This window comes from Symsagittifera roscoffensis, chromosome 1 (assembly GCF_963678635.1).
Source record: "Symsagittifera roscoffensis chromosome 1, txSymRosc1.1, whole genome shotgun sequence".
Classification (NCBI taxonomy): Eukaryota; Metazoa; Xenacoelomorpha; order Acoela; family Convolutidae; genus Symsagittifera; species Symsagittifera roscoffensis.
Genome location: NC_087062.1, coordinates 54,732,503 through 54,758,157, shown reverse-complemented (window position 1 = coordinate 54,758,157; position 25,655 = coordinate 54,732,503). Strand labels below are relative to the sequence as shown.

Below are 25,655 nucleotides of genomic sequence, written 5' to 3'. Positions count from 1 at the left end.
ACTAAAAGTTTTTTGCTATTTGTCAATTTTATTGCTTTTAAAGAAATTATTGCGAGTGATTAGAAATTTTGAATGAAATTTTGTTCTAATGTTTTTTTTAATTTCGTTTGATTTTAATTTATCTTACTCGGAAATTCTCGGAAAATCTAAAAAGAAACCGTAAATACACGTTTACAAATGGTGAGTGATATTTTAAATATTGAATTATGGAGCTTTAAAAGTTTATAGCTACTGAGTAGTAGGTTCCGAAAAAAAAACCTTTGGGAAAATAGTCTTTATAGTGGGTGAATGTAGCAAAAGCTTTGTAAGTAATCGGGTCACGTTTTTAGTGCGTAGGAGTGGCCAAAGAAGTTCAATGGCGCAAATAATTTTAGTTTCTTCAGAAATGACAAAAAATTCAAGGTTAGAGTTCTGTATTAGGTTATGTAATTTGTGGTTGAACTTAATTTTGTGGATGTTTTCTAAAAGGACAATTTCAACTGGTTGGGTATTTTCATGCAGTGATGATGGGGCGGGAGTCTTCCAAAGAGAAATTATGAGTGAGAAGGCAAAAGATATCCATTGGTCTAGCCGGATCATAGTTTCGGAGAAAGCCGTGGAGGTTAATTGTTTTTATGCACTAAGTGATGCTACGAAAGTATGGTGATGTGTATTTAGAGATGATAAACCCGAGCGGTGGTGGGAGTTGCCGGAGGGTAAACTATTAAGAAAGTGACGTTGAATAAATCTGTATTAGGTATGAGTAGGAGTGAGTTTAGTTTAAAGTATGGTTTCGTGGGAATAATTAAAATCACGCTCTTTAGGGACAAGAAAACTAAAAGTTAGTTGAAAGTGGTCAAAGTTACTAAAGTGCGATTCATAAGCTTTTGTTATCTGGAGTGCATGGTCGATACAAAATCAAATTTTTGTGAAGCTCTTGATGTCAAAGATGTAGTCTGTCTAGTCTGTCATGATGAAATTTTTTTAAGTGAACTGGAAATTCACTATGGGGTTAGTATCATACGGTGAGTTGTCCATTAATCGGATGACTATGTGATCATAGTGAGCTAATGAAAATTGATTTAATTTTCGTTCGATGAACCGATTAAGTGTCTGTGATAAGCCAAAGTTAGTAAATTGATTTTAGTGTAGAGCAGTGTTGAGTTGTTGGATGATGCTGTCGCAAAGTTCGTCGCCGTCTGCTGTCTTCCTTAAGCTAATTTTGAGCGGGTTAGTGAAGTTATAGTATAAGAGCCAAGAAATGTTGGGAGAAGAAAACATTCGTCGATATACAGGGCTCGTTGGGCCTGGTTTTTTGCGTCACTATACGTTTACTGGGGGAAGAAGGAGAGGCTTTCAACTAAAACTGATGGTGTGTTTAGTGTGATGGGGGTAGTTACTTTGAAGGGATCGGAATGATATTTGGCCGTTGAATAAGCACTGGTGTGTGTTGTTGGGATGTTTTGCCTTCATAGAGACACGTTATGCACGGGTGGGGACATTGCGGGTGGATGATCCAGTTGACTCGGAAGTTGATGTGTTGTGAAATAATTGGTGAATCGTTAGCAGACTGTTTGAGTTATGGATTTGCTGTTGGTTTGAAATAAAGTTGTCTACATCATGCCCAAGCTGGTCAACAGTTATTGGGCTAAAGAAATCAGGTGCAATACTTAAAAGAGAAGAGAGAATGGGTGTAGCGTGAGTGTGGGAAGAGTTTGAATTAGATTTTTTGACAGGGGTGTGGAAAGTTTCGGGCTGGAGAAGTCGTAGAGAAAACTTAGTGTGACTTGGCTCGGAATCTAAAATTTCATCGGGTGTGTCAACTGCGGGTATATTTAAATGGAAGTTAGTGTTAAATACAGTTTGGGTTGAGTCGTCAGAATCTATGTGTGATAAGTTAGACGAAAAACAGGGACTAAAAACAGGTGAGATCTAAGATGGATGCAAGAGAGTCATGTCAGTTGGGGTTGGAAGGATAGGAAAGCAAACCGTTGAGGGATCCAATCTGGCGGCTCATCGTGAGCTTAAAAAATGATTGTTTTAAGAGCGAAAGTTTTCGTCGGGTGATTCTTCTATGATTTCTTTGTATGTTTCATTAATTTTTTGAAATTGAAATGCTACATGTGATATGGGTTTTTGTTGCACAATGCTATTTTGGTGCATGCGTTGTTCTACAGAAACTGCATTTCTATATTTGTGCGGTATGATTTGTAAAGGATGTTGATTCGACAAATTAAGTAAATGCGATGGTGCTGTAGTTTGAGTACTTGTTTTGTTTTGAGGAGTGTTTTCTGTTCGGTTTTGTTGATAGTTTTTTTAAATCTTTTCACTAATTTGGGCATCAAGAAAGATCTTATTAATTGATGTGGAGGAAATGCCAAAAAGTCCTGCGAATAGTATTCTTGCTACGCTGGCTTGTCCATTGACTTGTGTATGTAATGCGCATCTATAATAGATTCCGTTCTAATAGTGAGATTAGAAATTCTATAAAATTGAACATTGCGTTTAGTGTGTTGATTCTTTGTAATATGGAGTATGGCCATCCTAGAAACGCTAGAAGTTCATTTTTTTATGTGTAAAATGCCAAAAATTTTAATTGGTGAAATGACTTGAGGGCGGTGTTTTTCTTCTTTTAGATAAAAGTAGTCCTTTTTTAGACGCTTTTTTTCTATAATCATAAATCAAACAAGGAATTTTTAAAGTCATAAAAAAGAAAATATGGAAGCAGCCTCAGGCAAATCGCATTTTTTTCTCGCTCGTGTTAAATTCCTTGAACACATTATTGAAGGTAATACAATCACTCCATTAAAATCACGAATAGATGCTAGATTAAAACTTCAACAACCATCTTAAAAAGAGAAAAACCAAGAATTTTTTGGAATGTTAAAACTTCAAAGTAAATATGTCTAAGAATTGCATTTATATCCAAGACCATTTTTAAATATTCTTAGACAACAAACTAAATTTGATTTGAATTTGGAAAATCAGAAACGTTTTGACGAAATAAAACCTCTCCTCACAGAACAAATATCAAACACGACCAGAGATCCAGATCAACCATTCAATGCCAATTGTGACGCCTCAAACTTCGGAATTGGCGCAGCACATCTACAATCACATAAAGGAACAAAAAAAATAAAACTAATACCAGCAAATTTTACAATTTTCACACAAGCGGATCTTAGGCTCTCTACCCTTATGGGAGAATGAATAGCTTTAATATATACACTCACAAAATCCGAATTTTAATGCTGGGATCAAAACATCCAACAGTTCCAATTACAGATCTTAAACTAATAATTTTTCTGTTTACACAAAAGTCAAACCCAAACCATAGAGTTTATAGATTTTAACTTATTGTTATGAAATTTCCAAATTTACATATAGTTTAGACAGCAGGGAAAACCCTTGCAATTCCAGATACACTAAGTTGAAATACACCACCTGAAATAATTACATGAAAACAACCATAGAAATACCACAAAATTTAAAATTCTTTCTTGCAAAAGGCGGAACATCACCTTGACTAGAATACAATTATGCAGTGATAACCGAATCCGACAATACACAGATAAAAAAAACCAGAGCCTTTTCCATTATAGCTCGATTGTCAAAAAAACCATTAGGAAAATTTATTAGGAAAATCCAAATTTGAACCGATACCATTCACATCATGGATTAAAATTAATTCACAACAAAAATCACCTTAACAAAATTTATTTCGAAAAAAAAACTATTTTCTTTGATCCAAAAATAAAATTTAACTGATAGCATTAAATTAACAGGACGTCGCAATTTAAGCTAAAAATACACCATAAAGAAAATTTACAATCTACAAGACACTTTAGACAATAAACCTCTCTCAAAATAACGGAATTCAAAATACCTTCTTAGCAATCGTAGAAACAATTACACCAATATTACTACAAAAATATCAAAATTTTGACCACGTCATCAGACAACTGAAATCCGGGCCTAAATATATAACAAAACCTATAAAAGCAAATATCACAATTTTAGGAAATAAAACACTACTTCGAAATTTTCGAAATATTTAACAATACAACAATCAACGAAAACCCTGATCTTTGGAGAATATCATTCTAGAGACACAAAAAACCTTGTCTACCATTAAGCATATTCTTGAAAAATTTTACATTTCATTTTCCTTAAATACAAAAGGACATGCACCATCAGAAAGAACTACTTTCTAATTGCACCGATTTGGATAAAAGCCTTATGCAATGATTGAATAACGTATCAACTAAACAAACCATACCCACACCAATAAAAATAGCAGAAAGCAAGATTTTAAAGGACAACTTTTATATTTCAACCACAGGATATCATTTGATACAAAAGGTCGTATATCGCCCTTTTCAGAAGAAAATTCATATATATTGGTAATAATTGAAGCATTTACTCACTATGTAGCACTCAACTCTTTACCTCATTGTAATGCTTCTTATGCATACACAACACTTTATAAAAAGTGAATCGCCAAATTTGGACTACCAGAAAGCCTTGGCACAGGTAATGGTACTGAATTCATAAGCAATGGCATCATCACATTATGTCATCTCTATAATATTTCACATTAACTCGAACATCTCATACCTCAAGGACTAATGGTTTATTCGAAGGTTCCCTACCTTCGATGTATTACCAAAGGAATTGATACCAAATATACCGATTGGTCAAATGACGTAAAGCTTTTCCCATTAGCAAAAAATTCACAAATAGCAACAACCCTAAGATTGATTCCATACGAAATGGTTTTCAATCAAAACCACGCAAACCAATAGTGTTCACAGCAAACACTTCAAAAAACACAGAGTTATTTCCAATCTACAAAAGATTCCATTTGTTATAATCTACTACTACATACAAACGATAAAGATAATTTTTATCACCCACAAATCATAAAATTAGCCTCTGGAACACATACAGAATGGATTTTAAACCGCGATAAAAAGCAAAATGAAATTTATCTAAAAATTCTTTAAAAAATTACAAAGACAGAATATTCAATCCCAAATAATTTCACGTTTCACACCAACTACTAATTTAAAAATCAGAACTTATGTTTTGTTCTCAAAATTTATAATACAGAAAGGTATATCTACAAAATTACAACCTATCCGCAAAAAAACTATACCAAATAAGGTAAAAACCCGTAGATGTAACATATAAACTTTTTAACCATAACAACAAAGAAACAACATTTTAGCATATTACCGAAAAAAACACGCCCTTTGCGAATTAACACATTTTTATTCCTTTACATGACTAAATTTTGTAGAAAAAACCTGAAAATTGACAAACAACAAAAACTTCAATTTTTGAGTCAATCCTTATCCTTGCCCGAATCAAATCAAAAACAAATCACGGAAAACATTTCCAAAGAAAAATGAAATTTATCCGAAAACAGATTACTCAAAAACAAAGGGTAACTCGAAAATTAGAAGAAAAAATTTTAACACAAGGAGCAAAAGTAAATTCACATCAACGCAAATCATCGCTACTCAGAGGTCAACCACGAAAGATTATAAAACTTTTATTCCACGATGTAAAATGTTTAAAAAAATATAATTTTAGAAACTTCTTCGATTAATTAAAAAATGCTCATTATACTCGGATAATTTCTTCAAAAAAATTCGTTTTCAAATCTTGAACAATTATTTCGAAGACAGCCAATCACAATAGTTCCAAATACCACCCCATTTTGACACCACTTTCATTAGCCGACAAACAATCAACTTCAAACGGATCTGAAACTATATTAAGAAGGCCTCCAGGTCAAAAATAAGCAATATCCTCATATTTGACAACTTAAAAAAATTAATATATAATTGCTACAACCCTCTCTATCACTCAGTACAAAAATCAACAAAATTGTCTCAACTTACACCCCACATTTCTCCAAAAGGCGAAAATTGAATAAGCCTTAATACAAAAACTGACATGATCGTTTAGCTAATTTCGACATATCTCCAAAAAACCTCTAACCATTCAATAAATAAAAACAAACTTAGGAAGCTCAATCTTAATCCTCAAGACTTTCTATCACCTAAGCCTTCCTATACCCAACCGACTTATCAAAAATCAATAAGCAATCCGACCATCCAGATTTTCAAAACGATAAAGAAAAAAGTATTTCGACGAAACAAATAATTTCTCAAAAGCTTCTCTCCAGAACTGTTCAATAATTTAAGATAATCACTTCAAAATGCTTTTCAATTTTTTAAACTATTTCAGAACTTTGTATTTTTTTTATCATTGACACCCTAGAAATAGCACTTCTCCTTTTTATAATTTTTTGCAGCCTCTTCGTTATTTTCTATTACCTCATAAAAACCTACAATAACTTCTCAAAAATTCTTGACCCCATGTTACGACATTTATTTAACAATATAGACATCTTTCATCTTTTTGTAATTTTTGTCACCTTTCTAGTCTAAAATTTTGCAAAAGCATGAAAATAGCATTAATTGCCTATGCAGTATCAACAATTCTAGTGATAATTTTTATCAAAGAGTTTTATAAACAAAGTAGGTTTAAGAGAAAACAATGTATTAAAACAACCAAAATTGCTAACCTACAATCAAATAAACAATCCCCACCAATCACTACATCCCAAGATCCCCCATCATCAACACCAACATTTAATCAAGCTAACCAACCCCAATCATCTGCCCGTTTTCCATTTCAAGAAAATCCTTATACATTTGAAGGAAGACACGCATCATTGCCCGAACCTCTGATACCAGCAATTCGTCAAGCTTCCCTAAGTGAAGCACAATACGAACCAACATACAACATTTACCCCTCATTTCAATAAGATCTTCATAGAAATAGACATCCAAGCCAAAACCAAAATTGAACATATACAATAGATTGACAAATTATCCATCCCCAAAAAAATTGACTTTGCAACACCCAGAGTTCATTTTAATATATCTTCATCACCCTCTTCGACCACTTTGGATATGTCTATCAATACAATCCAAAGTTATCCCCCATCACTCCTAACAATTTCTCAACAAAATACCCCAATTATCCCGTCAGACTTTTTAGGATCGACACCAAGTCCTGAACAAATTCGTGAACATTTTTTAAATCTCGCCACCTCAATACAACGTCTCCCACATTGGATGACACAAGCATTCTCCCAAGGCTAACCAAATTTAGTGAACCACCCCATAGACGTTTCATCCGTTACCTCTTTATCCCTACCAGAAACTCTATCCCTACCATCAACCCCTTCAGTAACAGGTTAAACACCAACCATTACGTTCCCTCTAAATTTCCCTCCAAATCTAAACGATCGATATCGTGAACTTCTAAACACAATTATACCTTTACCATTAGACTGGAACACATCTGTAGCACCCCTGCCCTACTCAGCCAAAATTTTGATAGTTTTAGACTACATATTTGGCACTAAACCGATAACAAAACAGAGAATACATTCACAAAGATAAACGAAAACATAATATACAAATCCTCACTCAAGATAAATTCAGACCTAAATTTGAAACAACAGTCAAATTAAAAAATTTAGTTCATCACCCACTACCTCCAGACCCACCAAACGTAACAGCTGAATCTTTGCCCCCTCCAATCATCACAATAGAACTGATCCAAAAATACGATAGATATACAAAAAAGACTATTGGATATATAACATTCTACAATCCATAATCAGGTTTATTTTACACATGTATCTTTTAATAGTTTTTTCTTTAAACACTTTCACCCCCCTTGTACTCTTAGAATCCGCATCTCATCAAATCCTTCTCCACGAACAGGATCACAAGACATCCTAGTTACACACTATGATTATGAAGGAAATAAAAAAAACACTACATAAATATGCAATTAATTAAATAACACAATGTGAATCCGAAACATAAAAGATAGAATCCACAAATGAAGTAGCAACACTTTACTCGAAAGCACGAGCTACAACTCTAACAGGATACAAATTTACGGCAAAATTTTCAGATAATTAAGTACATTGCTCACAAATCACAAATGGAAATAAAAACAGACTCGATCACGAAACCTATTATCAGAACAACATAGAAAAAATTTTGCATCCTAACCCTGATGATTGCAAAAACGAACTCCAAGATAACCACCAAAAAAGGAAAAAATTGCAAATTAATAAACTTTCAAGTTTCACCAGACTCCGCGCATCAAGCAGAACTTAGAAGATACCAAGGTCAAATTAAGTTAGACGATGAATACCTGTACCATGGTGCACACGGACGTTAAATTTATGACTCACAGGATAAAAATTGAATACCAAACGTCAGAATAAGCAATCCATCTAATTGTAAAGCAGACACAAAGAACAAAGGCTACCACGAAAAAATGTTTTTTTTTGTATTAGAAAATCCAAATGGAAAAACTACAATTAACACGTGACTGAAAAGATGTTACTATTTTGTATCAAGGGAAACTTTTACCTTGTAAAAATGACCAGAGGTATTACGATCCTACCACTCGCACACAAGCAACCATTGTTTGGTACGCAGAAGACACATGTACCCCATTTCATGTTGCTAAAATTCACGCAAGAATGACAAATTTTCACCGAAATTTTTTTTTGAATCAATCCCTTCTGAACAAGTGAACCCTGACAGGATTAGATCTAATAACAAAACTTAGAAAAACATTAATGGTATTGAAAACAAACCAACACATTTTCAAATTTATCCCAAAACAGAAGTCGCTTGTAAATATCTGAAACCACTTTTCAAAACACAATACTTCAATACTCAGGAATTCTTGTCGAACACAAAAACAGTTTCGACCTGAAAACGGGAAAAATAATTATTAACCCATCACAACCATATCGAAACTACAAAGACGAAACAACTTATATCCAGGTAACTTTTTCCAAAAACACAGGAAATCCTGGCGGAAAACTTTTCCCAGACGATAAAGATAGCACACGATTGCAAGAACTCTCACTTATGAATAACACATACTTTGGTGCAATCCACTGTGATATTCATCTTTATATGAAACTGGGCTATACAATAAGCAGAATTTTTCAGGAAATTTCACCATCTGAACTAGAAACACTTCATCATGTATGTGAACTCGAACGAACACAAATACTGCAATCACGTTCATTAGCGGTATTAAAAACACCCTACGCAGGATATTTGTTATCGGGTGTTAGATCGAACTTCATTGACTAGAAGGAAACAATCTCTGGTATTACACATGTACTAGAAAAAGTTTCACCATCATGCGTTTTTGAAGATAAAACGATGTTATAAAGAATCCCTATATTCTATTTTGAAAAGTATATTTTGTTGATACTCTGTCACGACGTACATAATTTTGGGATACAGCTATCCCAAGTTGATCTGAAAATAGCCACAATCGAGTACAGCTAAATCCAAACGAAAATAATCTTTTTACTCCATACCCTACTCTTATGCCATCCTTAAAGAAATTTTCACCCGAAACATAAAAGCAATCGCCCGTAACCCAAATATTCATTTTCAACCAATAGGTAATTATTCCAGATCAGACATACAAAATCACATTCGAACACAGCAGTTTCAAGAACTTCTTTTTCAAATGGACACAATTCAAAGACAATCAATTGATCAGAACTTACAAAAACTCGCTGAAACCGCAGGTTTCTCAGATATTTATGCAAAAAAATTACAGTGGAAATTTTAAAGATATTCAAGACTATATAAATCTTAACGGTGAAAAGTACCGTCCACAACATATTTCGCCGACTAATGTTTATAGTTTTGAATATCTAAAAAACGAACTCCCTATCATCTAAAAAATGAATGGCCCTACTACTAATTAGAGAAATTGACTGTTTAATGCTATGTTTAATTTTTTCGGATTCCTCTACTCACTATTGAAAAGAATCTACAACACGCGCAATTCATACACAAGTAAATAAACAAGCAATTATAGCTTGCATATTATTTGCAGAACTTTTTGGAATATTTTCTATTTCCATAACCAAAATTCTCCTCGACACTCAGATTAGCGAATACAATAGGAAAGGTTCTACAACACCAATTGCGTATGATACTTCACAAAACAATGAAAATCCAAAACCCAGCGCACTACCACAACTACATCACGTCCACAATAATCACCCTTCATCTTTAGTACCACAAAATTATAGAAACACATTAGCATTAACCGAACACACTTCCCAAGGTCATAGCTACCCACAAAGCCAAGTATCTCATATAGCACTCCAACAATCAACCATTGATGCAACATAAGAGCAGATTGTAGAACAACCACACACAGCAAACTTTCGCTCTCAAAATAACTATCTTTTTAGCACACGATGAGCCGACAAACTGGATTCGTCAACTGTTCCCTTTCCTATCCATCCAACCTTCAACGCCAAAACTCTCGCTTTCCCCTTCCAGACCTGACTTTTTCTCCTCTACCGTTTTTTCAACTAATTCACCACGCACAGTTTCTGATGATTCCACGCAAACTATGTTTAACACCATTTCTTTAACAACTTTACCACTTTAACAACTTCGATATAGAAACTCCCGATGAATTCCTAGACTCAGAACCTAGTCCATTCACAATTTCACAGCCACCTTTCAAACCCTTTACTTCTCAACTTCCAAATGAATCCTCTCCAGCACCCTCTTCCTATACTGACGCCACTCCTACTCTTTCCCCGATGACTAGCGACTAACCCGACCCACCTAGCCCCATGACAGATAATCAGCTATTGCAAGAGTTAGACAACTTCATAACACTACAAAAACACATTCATAAAACAAATACCCTAACAATTCACCAACCGACACTTTCAAACTAATCATCAGAACCCTCAATCTAACCAGCAAATGCAAAACCTACACGAGCCCATAGAGTTTTTAAACGAAAACATCCCAACACCACACCCCAACTCCTGATCAACCGTCCGCAATCATTCCGACTATATTTTGTTCACCCACAACATACTAACACCAAGCAATTTATAGTCTTTAACTTACCATTTTTCCTTCAATATACTTACTACACGACATCTAACGAAAACCAACTGAACTTTGTTGATGAATATAGCCTGGTTGCCACACTTTCCTGGGCTTCAAATTATCACTCTACTAACGCATTGGCCCTTCCCTTATACAACAACCCCGAAGGTAACGTTTTATGCCAATACCGCCTCCACAAACTAACAACCGCACTCAACGAAAAACAATTCAGTACAATTGGACTTAACCAAACACTTAACAGATTCATAGCACAACGCGCAAATAGATACTCTTTCAACCACTACGATCACGCAATAACACGCTACATGGAAGATACCCCAAATGAGAATGACCCTAACGCTACCCACAACTAACAGTATAACTCTTTATTAAATCCGAATATGTATTTCACATAGAGATTACTAACAAAAAATTCGATAAAATCATCACTACAGCACTGTAAAAGACTCAAGCACATGAATCACACTTTAAAAAATTTAATCACTTCACACGAACTTTTCATTTCCTTATATCTAAGGAACGTGACTTACACTGTTTGCATGAGATCATGTTGCAAACAAATTTACCACTTAAATATACGTATTACAAACTCATACAACATCTAATACACCAACACGCTAACCAAAACACAGATTTGATTTACTCAAAATACACTTCATCATATTTTCTAAATTTCACTTACCGCATACAGAACACTAATTCCCACGGCATCTTCCGTAATTATAATCCCATTCGCCAATTGTATATATTCTGCCCACTAACCAAATCCTTTGGTGTCGACGACTCCCGCCCACTAATTGTCCCCCACGATTATATACTGCCCATTGAAGTCACTATCCTAGAAAACATACATAATACTAAATATATTCATAAACTGTATAATTTGAACTAAAATACACGTCATGAATTCTAACTTGATCAAGAAGATCTAAACACCATCAGAGCGCTGGGGCTTCTCTGGCCTCTGCTTCAAACTAAAACTATTATCCGCATGCTCGCGAAATTTCTCACATCATCAGACACAATCCAGACTAACTTCCCGCACAATATTTTTTTGATGACAATCCTCCGTAAGTAAGAAAATTTAAACTAATCAAAAAACCAAACCACTCACCATTCCTTATCAATTTCTCACTCTCCTTTTTTAGATTTCGCCGATTGTTCAGCTAAAAAGAAAAAAATCCCAAAAAAATAGTAAACTCTTTGTTCTAAAGCTTTTAATTTTAACACAATCAAAACAAAAAAAAAGAAAAAAAACCCGAAAAAAACTAGACAAAAAGTTAAGCACAATAAGAGACTCTGCCCAGAGAGACGGTGAAATTGTAACCCACTCTGGCCTCACCACCCAGAAAGCGGTCGCTCGAAGTACATGTCCCAAACCCTATTTTTGAAAAGAGTGGCCCCCGGGTGAGCAACTATTTTAAAATAACCGAACTAATTAAAAACGTTTTGGCGAAAACAACTAATAAAAAATCATAACTAAAAACTGACATCACTAACAAGATTTAGATATATAAATGCAATGTAAAAGGCCAAAGGAGCGAGCAGCAAAGGAGATGAAAACTCGATTACATTCCAACTCTGGAATGGCAAATCTACTGGTTTGTTGCAGTAGTCACTACCCTCAAAGGATTTAAAGTACGGATTAAACATCGCAGCAAGGGAAACCATTGAAACAGACCAATGGCCAACTCGATGTTGATTTCACATACCGATCCTAGTCACTTGGCACTTCACGCGGAAAGGTCAACTTCATCCTGCTTGTAGTCTCGTTCTAAGCTTAACGAAATTGACACATCATTGCACAGATCTAGAATCTTGACACAATCACTCAAGACGACTCACGATCAAACGAGACCCACCTTTGGAACACGAACAACTGTTCTTCTCTTTTCTACGCAAACAACTACATCTCTTCGCTCTTCACGAAGTCAATGCTCAAACTACTCGAAGGAAAATTACCACAAAGAAAAAGAAATCTCTCCATCCATCCTTCGCTACAATGAACATTTTAAAAAACTAAACAAGTTCCGGACTAGTATTTATAAACCAATTATATTATAAAACTATTCCTGTAAAATACTACTAACTAAGCAATTATATTCTATCACTAACACTGAAAATTATTTGTAAGTGCTGAAACTACTTGTAGTTTCAGCACCAGAACAATTTGAATAAATCTTAGACTAAACTTGTCCTCCTTTTGGACAAGCGCTAAGACTAACTCTTGAATACCAGTATACACTAGATCTATTGAGACTGGGATATATAAGAGTAAGATTAAGATTGGTATTAGACTAAAAACTTGCACGAATCTATCGGGCCGAAAATAAGATAGCGTGACGAAAAGACCGTGTACCTTATCTGAAATTACTCTATGAGAAAGCTCCCTCTGGCTTAAACTCAACACCAATAGATAAAAAATTCTTCCTTACTTCGGGTCTTTGCTCTAAGCCAGTGCTCAATGAAATCAATAGCTGTATCGTGTTTGAATAGCGATGCTCTCTGAAATATAGTTTTCTCTGACCGCTCTCGCTGAATTGAAATACAACTGACTGAATCCCATTTTCACCAGAAATCCCAAAATTTTGTTTCGTCATCGTCGTCAATGCGAGCAGCCATTTGGTTCAATTTTTGCAGAGATCGAGAAAGGCCGTCATTATCCAGATTGGCACTTTTGATTTTCCAGAAGCAAACGATTACATTAGTCTTGGCATTATCCCACGAGTCAGCAGCGGAATCGGTTTTCTCTTTTTCAGTTCAAGAAAGCTTTAAATTGGCATTTGCAGATTTCATTTTTAGCTCAGTCGATGGTGACGCGGCTAATGATGAGCAGATAAATTTGAATATTTTTTAAATCAAGACCGATATTAATACCGCTGAAATCATAACTGCTGTCAAGCTTAATCCCGAAAACTTGGTTCTCACGCTTATACAATACTTGTCGTTAAGTTAGTTGGATAATTTTTCGCAATAACTTTTAATTCTTTAAAAACCTTCTTCGTCCAGCTTGCCATAAATAGATCTGATCCTTGCTTGCTATGTAATTAATCGGACCTACAAGGTCGATGAAACTGTTGTGATTTTTAAATGCCAAAAATGAATCGAATAATCAAGCTAACCTTTGAAACAAAAAAATTTCAGGACATAACGCCAGCGGAAATTAGTCATCAGACTGAGTTAGAACCGGACGAACGCAATGGTGTTGAGATATGTAGTCGGAATTGTTTCTTCATCATGCTGAACCTGTGTTCTCTCAAACTTGTGGCTTACAGTATTAGGCAACATTATCAAGCAGCATGGCAAACGTACCAATGCAAACACCTGTTATGTTACGTGGTAAGAACAGCACTGAGTAATTTTCAAAAGAGTAGCTTTTTAAGAAAACTTTGTTAAAATAGTTGAAAAATCTTAAGTTTCAAAATTATTTTGGTACGTGCTTAGAAAACATGAGAAATAAGCGGTTATTGAATGTTTCATCATAATAATAAGATACCTCCTGTTCTTCAAATCCCATTGATGCACATGCTTATCGTCATTAGTGTTAAAAGGAGTCTGCCCTCACCAGGCAGAAGCCCTGATAGTCTCAAAATGGACAAACTCTGCCTTGGCTCAAAGGTCTTAGTAATCTGCCTTGTATTTACAAGTTTCTGGAGACCGCTTTGACTCCAAACCATTTGATTTTTTTTAAATCAACTACATCGGAGACCGCCTTTAGCTTTAGATATGTTTCAATGGATTTGCTTTCTGATTCCTGTTTATTGTTAAAAGCATTGATTCCTGTTTTGAGAGATATCCGTCTTGGAACCGGAAACCAACCATATCTGTTTTCGCACCCCGCGAGCGATTGTCGTCCTACCTCTTTTTTATCGGCTGAAAGAACTGCAACCCTAATCCAACTACGTCTTTGTGAGTTTTAATCTCGTCATTAGTTTGTTTCATATCGACATGAAATGTTTTGGACTCGGATTGAATTGTTGCCTTTACTACGCCTTAATAGAAGTCTGAAACCATTGCTCGAAATTCTTATTCTAAGTTACATTATTTTGCAAAAATTGATTGCTTGTAGAATATATTTTCAAACTTTAGGATCAAAAATGACTGATTTACTAACAATTTAAGAAACTACTAAGAATCATTCAACTTCTCACTTTATTTGAAAATTTTGAAAATGCAGATTATTACAAATCTCTGTAACTTAAACCCAAAGTTTGAGATTTTTTTGTAGCATTTTGAAACGTAAGAAAAAAAACATTTTTGGAAAAACCAAATAATTCCCTAGTCGATCAAGGCAGGTTATCTTGCAAGATCTTGCAAGATCTCGCAAGAATCTTGCAACATTCATTTCAAGAGGATAAATCTCTTCAAAAGATCTTGCAAGATTCTTGCAAGATCTTGCAAAAAAAATTTTTTGCAAGATCTTTAAAGATACAATTGTTTTGGGAAAAATCAGCTTTACACGTGAAGACAATCCAGTAGCGTTCGTGGAAGAAGGAAGCGATCTTAGCTACGCATACATACAGACATCCCGCTAGGCGCTTGCCCCCAGAAAGCTTCAACTTTTTTTACTTTCTTTGTGATAGGCGGCTATCTTCAAGTTTTGATTGACTACTTATACCTTAATCTCTCGAAATAGCAAAAAAAAACAATTTACATAAAATGAGAACATAAATTGAAAGAAATAAATACAAGCAAAGGTTAAGCACAAGATAAAAATTAGGTTTTTAACTCACTTTTTTTACACAATTACGTCAATCCAGATGAGCTGATGGATTCTCCATAAAATCTTCACTAGACGCACTTGAGAAGAAGTGCAAACTTTTTTGCAAACTTCTTTTGATTTTTAGCTATAGATTTTTTTAAGATTATCTTTTAAAAATATGGCTGTGAATCGAGGCATTGGAAGTCAACCTTACTAGCAGATCATCAATTATTGATTTATATCAGACAGTGTCGACGACAGCACGATTGAAAATGTAAATTATCTGTCACGCTCAAAAAAAAACTGCAGATCTTTTTCGCGGCAATCGAAAATATGCAGATACTTTTTACGATAATTTTGATAACAAGTTGTTCGCTCATCTTTTTTTCAGAAAATCGACAATGTGATGAGATGCAAGTTTGAAACTACGGACTGGCCACCTTTTAACTATTTTGTTGTATGCAGAAAAAAAACGCGTGAATCAATTAATTGTAGCTCAACTGAAATCATTTAAACTCTTAGTGGTTTCTTTTTTTAAGAGACATTTAAGAAACTTTTTTTTGTCATTTTCAGTTTCAACTACATATTTCAGTTACTTCTTGCAAGCAAACAATTATAGGTCAGACAGTGCTGACGAGACCATGCTCAAATTTGGAAAAACCTATCCAGTTTGTACTAATAATTTGAATTGGTCGTGATCTGAATAGTTTTCAAGTGAGCACTAAAGATCACCAGATCCGCAAAAGGAGTTCCACGGGCGCAGTTTTTGCAATACGCTTCCCGATTTTTTCGTTCCGACTTTCGAAGATATCGAGGAACATATATGCTTGGGGTGGTTTTTAAAAATCAGACCAATTTCCAAAAGAACAATTGATAAGTGGAGGGATCGCTCTCTAAATCTTCGTGTTCACAGAAAAATCCATACTAAACTACACCATACTAAACTAACCGGAATCTTTTTTCGCTCTGAAACGAGCTAGGCTATCTAAATTGCTCGTCTTACATACTGAAAGTGTATTGCGAAAAATTATTGCGTTGTCTTATAACTCGCTCTGAAAACTATTCCCAATTGAATTGAGCCAAACTAATTGGTCGTAATAATTGCGGTGCTAGGTAAATGAGACGACAGGAAAATAAAGCGGCATGACATTAAGACGGCAAATGAACGTTAAATCATTTAACATGTGCTGTTCGAAGTTAAGCGGTTCTTAATTCTCACAGTGGGTTAATTACAATGGGCGAAATGCGTGTAGCGTCGTCTTACAGTCCCATCAAAAAACGGTTAAGATCTGTCGTCTGATTTGCCGTACACCATTAATGTTATATACGACTCAAATTTTCACACTTAAAACTTGATCAACAAAAAGTTCAAAGTGTTTAAATAAATTATTTGATCGACAACTTGATAAAAGGAGTTGTTGTATCTGCTGGCATAACGATCTCTACCCGTGAGTTACTGTAGCTAAAACTGTCACTCATCTCGATAACTGCTTCTATCTTTTTTTCTCTTTATTTTCCTTTACAAAACTTACCCTCACTCACAAAAATGATTTCGGATCGATTTATTTTGTTTTTAAATAGATTTTAAATCATCCAAATTGATTAACAATGTACATTTTGCGAACTTAAAAGTACTCTAAATTGAATTAGATTGACCTTTCTCGAAAGTTTTGGACCGATATAAGTGTCCAAAAAATCGATTTGGATGGATTTACCGACCAACTAATATCAATCCGAATCTCACTTAAATCTATAAGAATCTCACTTAAATCCGTTTTAAATCGATTAAAATCGATCTTTTCTGAAACCTTTGGATCGATTTAAGTGTCTAAAGTTTCGATTTAAATCGATTTGGATAGATTTACCTACTCATAGTAAAAAATCGACTTTTACCTACTTTAAGTAATATCCATCCGAATCACACTTAAATCCATCAAAAACTCACTTAAAACCAATTAAAATTGATCTAACTCGATTTTTCTTGAACACTTTGGATCAAGTTAAGCGTCTAAATAATCAATTTAAGTTGATTTGGATGGAATTTTTGACTTATTAAACTCAATTTGGCTCTTTTTCCTTCCTCCACCTCACACAACATGAATTTTATGGTGTAACGAGTGGTTTTACAAGGTTAATTATGAAGACCAAATATGTTTGTCATAACCAAATTAGATGATATGTCAATTTTCATAACAATCGAACAAAGTTAACAAAACTTTTACTTGTAACATTTTGCAGGGGGTGACAAAGAGAAAAAACCATTCATTTTTTTGCTAACACGAGGGAAAAAAGCATGCTATTTAAAAAAAATAATTGAAATATTTCATTCTTGTTTTTTTAAATAAAAAAACACACGTGCCAGATTTTTTAGCTTTAAAAAACTATAATCAGACTTTGAGCTGAAAAATATGAAATTACTCATTAAAAAAATCATTCATAAATTCAGATTATGGGCAACATTCCAAATAACAAATCAAGAAAAAAGTCGCAATGTATGAAGTTTTGAGCACAAAAAATTGCAATGAATCATCAAAAACTACCATTGTAAATCAGATATTGGGATAAAATCTATGTAACAAATCAAGAAAATGGTCAATATAAATCAAATTTGAGCTCAAAATATGCAAGGAAAACATAAAATGTTATCGATATTTAAAAAAATTGTTTAATCTTGTTTATTATGCTACCATACGCTATGGACGTAAATTAAAAATGATGGGCAATAAATAAATGCAACGCAAACTTGGAAACGATGAAATTTGCCTTAAAAACTTATTTAAATTGATTTAAATCTTATTTAACCTCCCTTAAAACAAGAACAGTTAAAAACTAAAAAATTGGACTTAAATCGATTTAAAATCAATTGGGATGGATTTTTCATAGCTGGGATTTTAGATCAATTTAAGTTGATTTAAAACTGATCCAGATCAATCTTAATCATTGTTATTTAACTTTCGTATTTTTTTCATCCTAAAATCGATCTCATTTAAGTCTTCATACTTTTTTCATACTAAAACTATCGTATGTTATTTTTATCAGTGCAGGTATAGTGTCAACTGTTCCGTTGCTTTAAGTTCATTGTTGTTTCAAATGCTTGAAATAGTTAGTGCTTTTTTGCTTTAGGTTTGCTGGGAAATACACATTTTTTGCTTTCTGATTGGTTTTAACGACCACAGCACAGATTAAGAAAACTACAATCCCCCTGTTCTCAATAGAGTGGAAGGGAATGTCTAGGAGATACCAAGGATGAACCAACGGGGCGGATTTGGCGAAGTTGGGGAGGCCGCTTTTCCCTCCGTCCACCCTTTGGCTCTGTGATAAATTTTTTTGATACCAATTTTACCTTCTTCCAACGCTAACAGTATTCGACAAGCGCTCTTAAAGCTCGCAGCGTAATATCACCAAGATCTTCCCACAAACCAAAAAAAAACATATCAATAGGAACGCAGAAATAAACACTGTTTTTTGTCTGAACAGTTTTTGTTTTGATTTTATCTGAAATCAAAACAAATGTCAATCAATGTTTATCTTTTGTCACGTTTCTCTCGTTTCCCTTCCTCTCGAGTCGGGTGTCTATTTAAAAAGCACGGCTACCGTTTTTCCTTCTAATTTAAGAAGTACTTTCTTAATTTAGACTTTAGTTTTAAATCTGAGGTAAAGCGTTCAAATACGCAAACAGTTGAAAGATTAGATTTTTAGTCACAATTGAGAGACGGTTACTTACCGCATCCCATAGAGATGTACACAACCCACCCAATCCTTTGCAATCTATACCCGCCGCATCAGTTTAATAAAACCCCAAACCATCAACCCGCTCAAGTGTCTCTTAGCTTTTAACACAGTGACGTAGCCAACTTGAGATGACTCCTTCAACATTCAACGACAGCATACAGTTACTAACATCCTATTTCCATCTCTCAAATTTATAATTTTTCGATTTTTCGGTTTCGATTTCCAATTGTACTTTTTCGATTTATACTTTTTCGATCGTTCATAGAAAACTATGCAAATGTCTAAAACCCGCAGCCAAATTTTAGTTTCTGTTATCTGTTTTCCCTAGAAAAGTGTGCACTTTTTAGTATATGCTCCTTTTTTTTCAAAAAACAGAATAACATACAAAGATTTGATTATTTTTTTGTTTACAGAACTTTAAGGAAAAGCTACTGTTTGAAATAAAACATTCGAATGGTATTTATTTGTCAGCTAAAAGGTTCTTATTGAATGTTTGCCCTAATTATTATTTCTGTTTCACAACAACATTCAGCCTCAAATATACTTGGATGAGAAACCTGAACTATTTAACTTGTTTTATCAGCCATTTCTCTGTGGACTTTTTTTTATCGCTTGGCTGCCCAAACTGAAACTTTTAGTTGGAGCAGTCACGGAAAAACGTCATTTACATTCCTTCCTCTTTATGTATCCCAAAAAATATTGAAAGATAAATTTCTGTTGCTTTTCAATATTTTCGGATTAAAGAAACGTTTAATTTCACCTCTAATTCTTTTTCCGTTTTACGCTTTATTCTGTTGTGCTGTTTTCATTGGAGTGTGGTACAGTACTGCGATACTTCACTGTGTTTCCGGTTCGTTTCTAATCAGCAGGGCTTTTTTGATTTTTCTAGCTAATTTCTGCTCCACAATTTAACCAGACTATTTTATCCCAATTTTTAATTTCTTTTTTGCACATAACGAAAACTCATTTGTGCGTTGGATATATGAGCCCGCTATTGAATTGCTTTTTAATAAATTGACTGCCTTCTCAGTTTTAAATGGAGATCTCAACCCATTTTTAAAAATTGACTGTATACGAATGAGAAGGTATCTTTAAACACGCTCATAAACTTAAGCAAAAAAGGTGTGTGCTTCATTGACAGTTGGAAATTTTTGAATAAATCTGTGAACTTAGTCGACCTCAAAACTACAAGAGAAAGAAAACTTACAATCAATTTCTGGCTTGATTCATTTGATCGCGTCATTATATTAAAAAGAGAGCCAACTAATCTATCAGCAAAACTGAATCAAACTACGTAATTAGAATAATCACTTCATAGCAACTTATTGGTACCTCCTAACGTCAGTCTCTCCAAGCTACATCTGCCAAGCAGTATCCCTCTAGCAACTGAAGTGCCACGGCTAGAGTCCTAACAAGGTCGGTCTGTATTTCATTATAACCATTCGATTACAAACCGATTTTCAGTGGTCTATTGACTGCGTACAATTCAATTTTAATTTTGTAAATTTCAAATAAACTTTTTTTTTTTAAATACATACTTTGAATGGTTAACTAAAAAAATCTTCAAAAAACTTTTTTCTGTCATGAAAATTAATGTTTAAATTTGGCAAATCTCAGTAGTATAAAACTTGAATGAAACTGTTCAGTTAGCTTAAAATGGAGCCGGACGACACATTCGAATTGGAAACTGAGTTCGAGCAGGACGAGAAAATTTACTGTGGTGAAGATTTTCGGAAAGCGGAACCTCCCCTTTGTAAAGTGTGTGGGGACTTAGCTTCCGGAAAGCACTATGGCGCATTGTCTTGCGAGGGATGCAAAGCCTTCTTCAAAAGGTCTATCAAACGCAAACCTACTTCCAAGTGCAAGCAACTATTGACCAGAGCACAGAAACCTCCGATACGGATAGTGAATGGTGAAAAAAGATGTCTGATTGAGAAAAAAACCAGAAACGACTGTCAGAAATGCAGATACGATCTATGTCTCGAAGTGGGAATGAGTAAAAATAATTTGACTAAGTACAGACACAATGACGAAAAAAAAACCAAAACGCCAGATTCAGATTCAACCCCTTTCACTGGCTCTAAATGTTCAGAAAGTCCAGAAGATTCAGACCTCTCGGAAAAAAACTTAAATGAGAATGCACTGAGTGCCGATGACTTGCAATTGATTGAAGATCTCACAGGAATTGAAGCTGATAAGATTCCGGAAGACCATCCCATGCCAGATATAGCAGACGGCGAGATACCATCTTCTGTCAATCATGAAAAAGCGGTTCTGTATCTGTCGGGTTTCGATGAGCAAAATTACGTAACTCAATGGGCTCAAAAAGTTCCAGACTTTGCCCAAATTCCACAAGATGACCAGAAAACCATTCTGAAGAAATGTTTCCTGGACATCCTTATTCTTAGACTTGCATGGCGCTCTGCTCCGCATGACGAGAAAATACGCTTCACCATCGGGAGGTTAATATCTAAGGAGGAGGGTCAGCGAATCGGCCTGGACATGGATCTTTTTGCTATGACCTTATTCTTTATCCGACATATTAAATCAATTGGTTTGGACATAGTTGAAATCTCCCTGCTCCAGGCCATACTTCTGACCTTTGCACGGCGCGACAGCATACAGAACAGCAGCCAAAAAATAGCAACTGGCATCCAAAATAGAGTAATGAGAACTCTATGCTCTTATGTGAAGAGCTATTATCCGACTCAACCACTACGATACTGTAAAATCATCCAGCTCATTTCGTCAATTCACGGAGTGAGTCTCAAAGCGATGGACGATTTCCTAACCGACGCAATCAATGGTACCATAATGCTCAACGAAAGCGTTTGTTCCATGGTTACATAACTAAATATTACGCAACTCTTGACGCAATCTGTTCGGCAAATTATGATTTTCTTGATGCTAACGTTGTCAGTGACGAAGTATCGCGAATGCATTAATCAGATAGTGCTCTACCCTTATTGAAAGTGCTCCAAGAGAGCTTCTTGTCTGGTTGATCTAATTAAACATCTAAAAATCAGCAATACTATCGCGCCCATTCGAATATTTTTAAGGAAAAATTTATCCACGCTTCTTTAACTTCTTATCAACCAATTGTGTGTGTTTTTCCATTCCCGAAAAACCAAATGGCAGTTTTCAAGCTACTTAACACTATATCAAAAACTCCAAAATACGCTGTTCTAGCCCAATATCCAAAACACGGTGTTTTAGCTCAACATTTATACGTTTTCCTCTGCAGTAATTTTTTGGTCTAAATGGGGTCTTCTTTGTGTTTTTGGAGAACTCTGAATTCTGATTGGCTAACATGACTTTCGGCAATTTGTTCCTTTCGGCTACTTGTTTCTTGTCTCAGGCATGACGGATTACCTCTCTGCTTTTTGCATCCTTGAAATTGGAGGTCTTCTTTTTTGTTACAAACAGAGTATCCAGGGCTTATGAACTTGACAAATTTTTTCATAAGTTGACAAGAACACATTGGAAAAAAAAGTTCGGAGCTATTTAAAAAATTTTTTTCTTCGCATAAGTTTTCTTCGCATTCTTCTCAATGGGGGGGGGGGCAGATTTAAAAAAGGTATTTTTTTAGGTCGAGCAAATAGATTTTGTGAGGTCTCCAAATCAATTTAAAGACCTCACGCTGACAAAATGTTGTGCGCCGCAGGCAAATTTTTGAGAAAAAAACATGTCAACAAAGGGGTTTTTAGGAAGTTGGAGCAAATCGTCGAAATTTAATTAGCCAATCAGAATTCAGAGCTCTCCCAAAACACTAAGCATATCCGATTTAGCCTATTTATCAATACTATTTGAATGTTCAATGTTTCTGTTTCTATCGTGATTAGTGATACGTACTTAAGTAATTAACGTGTTGTTTTGATGTTTTTAAAAAGATTGGCCCGTGTGATCATAAACGAACGAACTAATTAAGCTGATCTCTATCTCAAAAAATCTTTAATTTTTGAAAAAGCTATTCTGCCAGCAACTGGCATTTCTAAATCAGCCTTCGGACCATAGGTAACTTTTTTCCCTCTGAACTACTGTTTTCTCCGTGAAGTTAGTTTTGGTATACGTTAAGAAGTACAGTCCCATCAAAAAGCTAGTTTAGAATTATGGTCCCAAAAATGTTCTGTTATTCAAAGTAAAAAAAAAGAAACATCCACATCAAAGTTAAGTAAACAGATAAACATTAGTTTTCAAATTGATAATAATCAGAATTTCAAAAAGAATAAATTGTTAATTGAGTTAAGATGGGAGGTCAACTCATAGAGTAATTTCAGATAGGGTACACCGTCTGCTCGTCACGCTATCTTATTTTTGGCCGGATAGATTCGTGCAACTTCTTAGTCTAATACCAATCTTAATCTTACTCTTATATCTCTTAGTCTCAATAGATCTAGAGTATACTGGTTTCGTTACGAGCCGGTCTCTTGGAGAAAGCAACTAGGTTGTAAGTTAAATTCAAATCGCCCTGGTGCTGAAATTACAAGTAATTTCAGCACTTACAAATAGGTGGGTTGTTAGTTTGATGGAGTGTGATTGGTTAGTCTTTAAAATTTTATGGGGATAAAATATCTAAATTATAACCAATAATAAATTATAGTTTGGATCTGGTTCCACCCATCCGGGGTTTACAGAGTTTTTTTCTCTTTAACTTCTATCTGTAATGGAGGATGGATGATAGTCGTTTGTATTTCGCGAGCATCATTTCTATTCCGTTCTTGGAGGAAGAAGCTCCACGAAGCTGGAATCGTAGATGTCATTCTGTCATTCAGCAATGACTGTGATCGCCAACAAAATCAATCTGATTTCCAAATGGTTTGTTATGATCGTTTGTTCTTGTTCGGCGTGGAGAACTGTGTTTCGATCTTGTTAGGGAATGGCGTGAAGCTCTAGTTTGGAGGCAATGCCTTGTAACTCGGATCTGTAGGTATACTTGAGCATCGAGGTGGTCATTGGTCTGATTCAATGAATTCCTTTACTTCGATGTCAAGTCGTACTTCAAATCCTTTTACTTGTGGTTGTGGGCGGCATATCAGTTGTGTTTAGCCATTTTGTGGGTTGAATGTGATGGGGTCGTCTTACTTTCTTGATCCTCGTCTTCGTGATTGTGTATGCTCTATATTACTGCATTATATAATTTACATAAATAAATTTTTAGTTAGTTTTCTTTTTAGTTATGATTTGTTATTAGTTCTTATCACAAAAGCTTTTAATTTAGTTCTGTTACTTTTAAAGAGTGACTCACACTTCAGTAGCTCTTGTCAAAAATAGGGAGTGGGTCACAGAGCGTGGTTTTCTAGCACGGTGGGTTAGGCCGGCTAAAAAGCATGCTCAGGACGTCCTCTTCTGGTGGGTTAGGGCGGGAGTGAGGGTATGATTTCATGCTGGTTTTTTATGGGGTCCTGTTCTGTGTGAACCTTTTATGTTGTGTTTGTTACTGGTTTTTCCTTTTGTTGTTTTGGTTGTGTTTTGATTTCTCGAAAATCAAATTGTTTGGTTTGGGTTTGTCTTTCGACTTTTTGGTGTTTTATTCTTTCTTTTTTAGACTTGTCGGTAGTCTTCAGAAGAATAAATTATCTAGTTCTTTATGCTGGTTTAATCCGGTTTGGGTACCGTGGGTTTTCTTTTCTTAGTCATACTGTTAGTTTGTGGTTTATGGTGTTTAGTAAGCTGCGTTGGTTAGTTGGGATTTTTATATAATGCCTTTCCAACCGGGTTAAAAAAAGTTTGAAACTTGTTATTACTAGTTTGAGTTGTTGTTAGTGAAAGTTAAAACTGGAAATCGTTATTTTGAACAATTCGTCGTGGGCGAGCTGTGCGAGTGTGGATAGAATTTGTGTGCGACTGAATTTTGTTTTCAAAAGGTTAGTACTGCTTGCATTTGTATGAATTTTCTACTGAAAATTTCAAATTTACTGCTTTGTGTGGATTGAAATTATTAAATCGTTTTCTTGTATTTAGTTTTTATACATTGGGGAAAAGAATTTATACATCAGTTTACTACTTCGGAGAAGAAATTTTTATTTGGTTTTTCTGTTTGTAGATGATCGTGATTTAAAAACATTTTATAAAGAATGGTTAGTTTTAGTTCGTATTTGTTAGTTTTTAAATTTTTTTATTCATAATATTTAGTCATCGGGAAAGAATCCATGAGGGAAGATATCGTGTATAGCATCAAATGTGGTTAGTAGCTTTGCTAACATGCGAATGATGTTTTT

General features: G+C 34.8%; 2 protein-coding genes across 3 annotated transcripts in view; both read left to right on the top strand.

Moving 5' to 3' along the window:
* LOC134845887 (protein IWS1 homolog A-like) overlaps positions 1–25,655 on the top strand; it is a 576,794-nt gene that overhangs the window by 414,005 nt on the left and 137,134 nt on the right. The window lies entirely within an intron of this gene.
* LOC134856810 (steroid hormone receptor ERR2-like) lies at positions 20,528–22,869 on the top strand. 2 transcript variants are annotated; one of them, XM_063873091.1, is made up of 2 exons: positions 20,528–20,853; positions 21,088–22,869. In XM_063873091.1, exon 2 carries the CDS (start codon positions 21,094–21,096, stop codon positions 22,285–22,287), a length of 1,194 nt encoding a protein of 397 aa, XP_063729161.1. In that variant the 5' UTR covers positions 20,528–20,853; positions 21,088–21,093; the 3' UTR covers positions 22,288–22,869. The 2 variants fall into 2 exon arrangements, with proteins under 2 accessions (XP_063729161.1, XP_063729160.1); XM_063873090.1 differs by having other exon boundaries at positions 21,084–22,869.